This window comes from Cajanus cajan, chromosome 5 (genome assembly GCF_000230855.2).
Source record: "Cajanus cajan strain Asha chromosome 5, NIPB_CcT2T_4, whole genome shotgun sequence".
Taxonomy (NCBI): Eukaryota; Viridiplantae; Streptophyta; class Magnoliopsida; order Fabales; family Fabaceae; genus Cajanus; species Cajanus cajan.
The window spans coordinates 9,808,215-9,815,039 of NC_138521.1; the positions used below are offsets into that span (position 1 = coordinate 9,808,215).

At 37.0% G+C, this 6,825-nt stretch overlaps 1 protein-coding gene across 3 annotated transcripts; it reads right to left on the minus strand.

Moving 5' to 3' along the window:
• Positions 1-322: 322 nt before the first annotated feature.
• Positions 323-5,977, minus strand: LOC109807910 (cellular apoptosis susceptibility protein, putative / importin-alpha re-exporter). Of its 3 annotated transcripts, none has more exons than XR_003804895.2 (3): positions 2,976-5,977; positions 1,047-1,096; positions 323-715 (listed from the first exon to the last, which is right to left on the minus strand). XR_003804895.2 is itself a non-coding variant. In XM_020370631.3 (2 exons), exon 1 carries the CDS (start codon positions 5,862-5,864, stop codon positions 2,976-2,978), a length of 2,889 nt encoding a protein of 962 aa, XP_020226220.1. In that variant the 5' UTR covers positions 5,865-5,976; the 3' UTR covers positions 323-715. The 3 variants fall into 3 exon arrangements, 1 of the variants encoding a protein (XP_020226220.1); XR_014433865.1 differs by having other exon boundaries at positions 1,001-1,096; XM_020370631.3 differs by lacking the exon at positions 1,047-1,096 and having other exon boundaries at positions 2,976-5,976.
• Between the last annotated feature and the right edge of the window lie 848 nt (positions 5,978-6,825).

Consider the following 6,825-nt stretch of genomic DNA (forward strand, 5'->3'; position numbering starts at 1 on the left):
GCCAGTGTAAAAAAAACTTTAAACAGACAGTATATAGGTGATTAACTCTTCTTTTAATGAGTTGAATTGATCCAAGTTTCAAATCAAGTACAAAAGAAAAACGTTTTTAGCTAAACACTCACCAACTGTTAAACACACTTTATAATGAATTCAAGATTTGGTTACTGCAGTGAGATTGAAAACTGAAAGCAAGTTCACTTTTCTCACGATCTTATAAAATCGTCTTATTTAGAAAAATTATAATATTCAATTTTAACCACAATAAAACTAAGACAGTAATAGGTATTATCACCACTCTTGTCATTTGAAATGCGAAGAATCGTGAAAAATAATACGCCTTAATGTAAAATATACTTTAATATGCAAGTTCACACAAAAATGACCGCACCGAAGATAGATATCCATTACAATTTGCTCACAGGCATGCTGAAACAGAAGGAAACTGGGAATGGGAGACATGAAAAAATTTACACCAATATCCCAACAGACCAAACCGTATTTCAAAACACATGCTTACAGTATTCAAAATGGGACTAACAGGAAATCCAGTTCAGCATCGCATAAATCATGGGACTGGCAAAAATGGATGATGATGATAATAGCCGCTAAAACCTCTGTTTCAATGCAAGAAGTACCTTTAGCTTAGCTAGCTCAAAATGTTGCAAAAGGCGGGGACCCCGGACAGTGATACCCCATCGTATTCCAGCATACAAACCTGACAAGCATGATGAATACCTTATTAGACAGACCACTCTTATAACTCATAATCACATTATCAAAAGGACCATTTTACATAAACTTCTCAACAAGCTCTTATAAAAAAAAACAAGGAAATAAAATGAATCAAACTTTTTACATAAGCTATAACTTCTCTCTAAAATTTGAAGTGCATCACTTGATTTTAAGATGAAAAATTTTTGATTCAGTAAACCTCCCTATTTATTTTCCTAAAAGTGTATCTAATCTAAGTGTGTTCGGATTAATGGTGAGTTGAACTCACCATGATTTTTGAAGATAACAAATGAAGTAAATTATAGTGAGCTCACCACAAAAGCAAATAGTTGTTGCTTCCAAAAATCGTCGTGACTTCAACTCACTACCAATCCAAACACACTAAATTGGGTTAAGAAGTGCAACAAAATTATAAAAGTACAAGTCAGCTGCACACAGCACCGGGGAAAACATGCTTACTGTCATTCTGATAAGACAGAATACTCCTCAAGCAAAGACATCGATTTGAGAAAATGTTTTAAGTTTTCATTTTACAAATTTCACTTTTAATTACAGAAAAGTCAATGTTTTCATTTGATTTTTGTTTTCCAAAGTAAAAAAACCAACGAAAATTATTTCCTGTATAAAACTTTGAAACAGAAAAAATGAAAATAAGGTGATAATTTTGTAATTAGTAGTGAAAGCAAAAAATAAAAACAGAAAATATTTTCTTAAAGGTTAAAATATTTAGTTTCTATAGTTTCATTTACTTTACTTTTTAGTTTCATAGTTTAAAATAGACTTTTTAGTTCCTATAGTTTAAAATAGACCTTTTTAGTTCCTATATTAACATTTTTTAATCCTTTTTAGTCCCTACCATTTATTTATAACACTGTTTCCATGGAAGTGACATGAGCTTATTAAATTCATGAGGCAGGAATGTATTAGGTTTCTTGGATGACAATGTGTCATTTAATGATTTATTATACTATCATCAACAATTAGACCACTATTATGGATCACATTTAGTCACAGTAATATTGACTGTCCACAAAAACCATCCAAACTCTTATTTTTCCCCTCCCATATCCACAAACCCAAATATATCACTGCCGCGTGGATTTAATAAACTCACGCCCCTCACACAGGAACTGCATTACAAAGAAATTAACAACAGGGACTAAAAAGGATTTTAAAATTTAAGTATAGAAACTAAAAATATATATTTTAAACTATAGGGACTAAAAGGTAATGTCAATGAAACTATAGGGCTAAAAATGTATTTTAACATTTCTCAAATTAAAGAGTCCATAAAACTTTCAATAAGTGAAACCGTAAGGAACCAAAAATTAAGATGACAATGAAACAGTAAATCAGGGAATGTTTGTATTATTTTGTGATGAAAAGGAAATACAGAAGGAATAATCCTACTACCAGAGTTAGGCTCCTACAGTGTGGCTACTACCCTCTGTCCATAACAGAATTCTATATTCCAAGATGATTCTCTCCCCCCCCCCCCCCCCCCACCCTTTAAACATTCCCTATATACCTCATATTCCTCCTCACACGTTTGGCAATTTAGTTACACCTAATGCCATCTCACCCCCTCTTTCCTTTCTTCGATTCCTCCTAACATAGACCCTCAGCGTCTTGAGCTTTCCATCTAAGTTCAAGCCCCCACCCCCAGTCCTATCAGAATCATATAAACAACCCAATAGTGTGAGAAAATAATTTCCAGCCAGTGAAGAAATAAAAAGATTGATCAAGCTGGCATATGGTTAAACAAAAAAGAATGAGAAAACAGAGAACAATTATATTGAGCTTGTTCGAGTGTTTCAGGTAGCAAAATACAGCTGCCTTGGAGATTGAGGAGTCGACAAACGACAATAATTGCATACTATTAAAGTCAATGATGGGCATTACAGAGAATACATGGCTACACTGTAATATAAGTTCCACATTCAAATATTACATTCTGACATTAATCCAAAAAATTTTAAGTGTCTTTTTGTTAAGTCTCTAATTCTGGCAAATTTTGATCCCTCACAAAGCAGCATAACACATATTTTGATGATAAAAAGAAACTTTGTACAAACTGCGCTATGCTTGTTACCAATTAAAACAAATAAATATTACAACAGTAACAAAGAAGCAAATCTCTGGAAAGGATTGAGCAAATATAAAGCTAAACTGGTATATAGTCCAAAAGAATTCAGATGAATACGGAATAATAAAAAATAAAATGAGAAGCAATGCTAACTTACTCAAACTATTGAAAGATTATAAGTGTTGCAAAGCTGAAGCAATGCTGTTTGATTCACAGGATCAACGTTTTCACTGATGACTTTAGGGTACCTCCCAGGGGTAAGTGCAGAAAGTCGAGATAATGATGCTACAAAAAACTCCCTGGGATCTCTTATATCTTTAAGTGGATCCTCTTCTTTCTTTCCAGCATTGTAAAGAAGAACAAAGGTGCTGGTATACCCTGCATTTTCTGTAATATCTGGCATGTTATGTTCCTCCTCAACTCTATCCTCTTCTGGCCGGGAAAGGAGTGTCACAATGCTGTCCACCATCTTACCCCATGACACAGAAGCTGCAGGATCCAAAAGAACTGGAGACTCGCAGATGAGTCTAGTTGAAGCAACTGCAGTCAACTTGAGTTCTATAGCTCCTGTAATCAGCTTAAGATTAGGAATCCAAAACTGATTTAAAATCACAATAAATATATCAGGCTGGACACTGTTCATGGTATCAACAACATTTGCAGAACCGTGCTTAATCAGGAAGAGTGACATGAATATCAAGAGAGACTTGATGAGCTTTACAGTTCGCTTTTTCTGGAGCTCTCTAAAAAGAGCAGCCCAGATGTGAGAAATATACGGTTTAATAGCATTATACTCGAGACTTTCAATGACTGTGTTAAGCACATAAAATCCTTGTTCAGATGTGCTTGAAGATTGAATCAGTGTGTCAAATATGCCAAGCACTTTGGTCAGTCTATCCCCTTGGCTGATCTCATTCGGTGCCTTTTGAAGGAAGGCCTGGAGTAGACGCACAAGGGCAGGAACATTTGAGGCTCTTTTCCAAGAATCAGGTGACAATAGAATCTCAAATATCTGCATGTAGATTGGTGGGATCGGTGGTCGGTTTAACTCAACAAGCTGAGCAAGCAACTGAAACGTGTACGGTAAAAACTCAGTCACATCATTGGCCAATATTATTTCAAGCCTAGGAAAGAGGCTTCCTTCAAAAACAGATACAAGAGATGAGTCCCTCTCACAAGCCCGCCTCACAAGAATAGCTACCGACTCAAAGAGATAGTGATTGAAGACAGGATTTTTCGGATTTTTGCAAACTTCAGTGAGAAGAGAGCCCAACCCTTCAATGCAAATTCGTGCAACATCAACAGATATATCTGCAACAGCAAGAACCCTCATAATACATTTCATTATATATTGATTCTCTTCAGACTCTGGGAGTTTAAAGGCACTGAAAAGGTTGTTCATCAGCACTGCAAAAATTGGATTGATATCTGCTGAAGTATAACGTGCTCCACCACCTTCATCCTTCACCAACAGGAGTTTTTCAATACAGCTTGCAGCGTAAGAATGAACGACATTAGATTCTGCAGTAAGGAAACGAACCAAATCTGGAAAAAACTTCAACGCTATATGCTTCGATATTTGGGTCCGGAACATGGTAAAAAATTTGAGTGCACCTGCCTTAAGCATAGGATACCCATTCACATCGGCACTTTGCAGCTCAGGGACAATCACAGACTCAAAAAAGCTCTGAACATCAACAAGTTCCGTGGAGACAACACTAGCCCCTGCCTTCTTGGTTGCAAGCGAAACCACCAAGTATATAGCACAATCCTTGTCCTTCCAATTCGCCCCAGGGTTCGCAGCAAACGAACCCAACAAACTCTGAATCTGCGCAGAAACAATGCTTTTCACAGCATCCCCATAATGTGTCGCGATACCCTTGAGTAACTCACAAGCAATCCTCCTCCTAGTATCAAGATCACTCCCTTCCATATCCCTCCTAATAAATTCAACATAATTCATCTCAAACAGCTCCTCGTCATCCTCCCTCAACCTCACATTCGGAATAACAATGCACTGGCAAATCTGCGGTATCACCCCATCACTCGCAAACAAAGTATGGTGAACACTAGTACTAACCGTAGTCAAAAACTTAATGGCGGTAATCGCAAGCCGGTCACGGGTGGAAGACTGGGACACATTCCCAAGCAAAGTCCACACAGCAAGCGCGAAATCATTCAAGAAGCCCTGAAACTCCTCCTCATTCTTCTCCATGTAGAGGTTAATATTCTCACAAACAGCAGCCCTAAGCTCATCAACAACCGCAACACCATCAGCACCACTGCTCTCAAGAGCAGGGTAGCTAGTAGTAAGATACTTCCTAAACTCACTCATCCACTCTTTCATGTGATCCTCGAAGAATTCAGGAAGCTCCTGAAAGTTCAGCGAGTAGAATATCCGACAGCAGAGCCTCTGAGACTCGAAGAGCTGCCGGAGGTTGGGGGCGCCGGCGTCGATAAGCGACGCCGTTTTGAGGAAAATTTCAAGCAAGGGCCTGGCGAAGTTGTCGAGGCAGTACTTGAGGTCGAGCAATAGGTCGTTAGTTTTATACTGAAACCTAAATTTCTTGAAAATGGAATTGGCGGTGCCGAGAATACCGTTAACGGAGGCGTAATCGGAGGCTTGGGAGGCTTTGTGGAGGTTGGCGACGAGTTCGGGGAGGAGGGAGGGCCATGATTTGGGGAAGTCGTGGTGGCCGATGAGGGCGAGGGCTTCGCTCAGCTGGGATTGGATTTTGGGGGTGGCGGAGAGCATCAGGGGGACGATTAGGGTTTTGATCTGCTCCTTCTCGGGGTCGGGGACGGGGGCGTCGTCGGAGGACCACCGGAGCCGGAGGTGGTTCTTGAAGTTCACGGCGGCGGCCTGGCGGATCTGGTCGTCGATGGAGGGCTCGGCGACGAGGCGGAGGACGGCGAGGGCGTAGTTGGGGCGGGCGGCGGCGTCGGCGAGGGAGGACTCGGCGCGGCGGCGGGGCTCCGGGGAGGGGGAGAGCGTGTGGAGGAAGCATTCGGAGAGGAATTGGAGAGTCTGTGGGTTCCACTCCATGGCTAGGGTTTAGGGTTTGGGAGGCCAATGGGATCAATCAATTAAATTAGAAGAAGAGTGAGTGAAAGTGGAAATGGAGGGATTTTTTCTTTTCTTTTCGCTGTTTGATTTTATTAACGTGTCCCGCATCACAGATTACTATTTTTTTTTTAAATGAACAATCTGCCTTTAGTTTAGACACTAGTATAGATTATGGAATAGAAATACAGATATTCAAAATCTAATTCATCTAAACCAAAAATTGATAGAAAATTATACATTATCGGTTCAGTTTGATTCATATAATTTGGTTTGGTTTAGTTTTCAAATTTAAGTTTAAAGTTATTTCAAATCAAATTAAAGTATATTTATTTATAAATATATATCTTTTTTAAATGTTTAATATTAGTATATGTATACAAAAATCACACATAATATAAGAGGTGTTTTATAAAAAATGCAAGTTATAAAAAGTTCTTTTCTTTCTAAATATACAGTATAATATTTCAAAAGGTATTTTATAAAATTATATGTTATTTAACTAAATTTCAGAATAAAAAATTATAATTTATTTATAATGTTCAAAAATAAATTTTTAAGTGATAAATTTTATAAGAAAAAAATATATTTAATGTAATAACTTAATTGTATTAAAAAATATTTTTATTAAATTAATAAAATAAAATTTAGTGTTAAATACATTAAATGACTGAAATATTTTAATATTTACATAGTTTTATTTTTACCTCTTTTTTCATACGTTCTTAGATAAATGAAATAATGTTACATATTTTTAGTTGATTTTTAAATAATAAATTCTTAAAACTGCAAAAATTAAACCAAATGAAACTTAAAAATATTAGTTTGATTTAGTTCAGATTTCATAATTCATTCAAATCAAATTACACTTGATTTTCTTATTTGATTCAGATGATTTTTAAGACAAAAGTCAATCAAAATAGTACCGAATGACTTTAATATG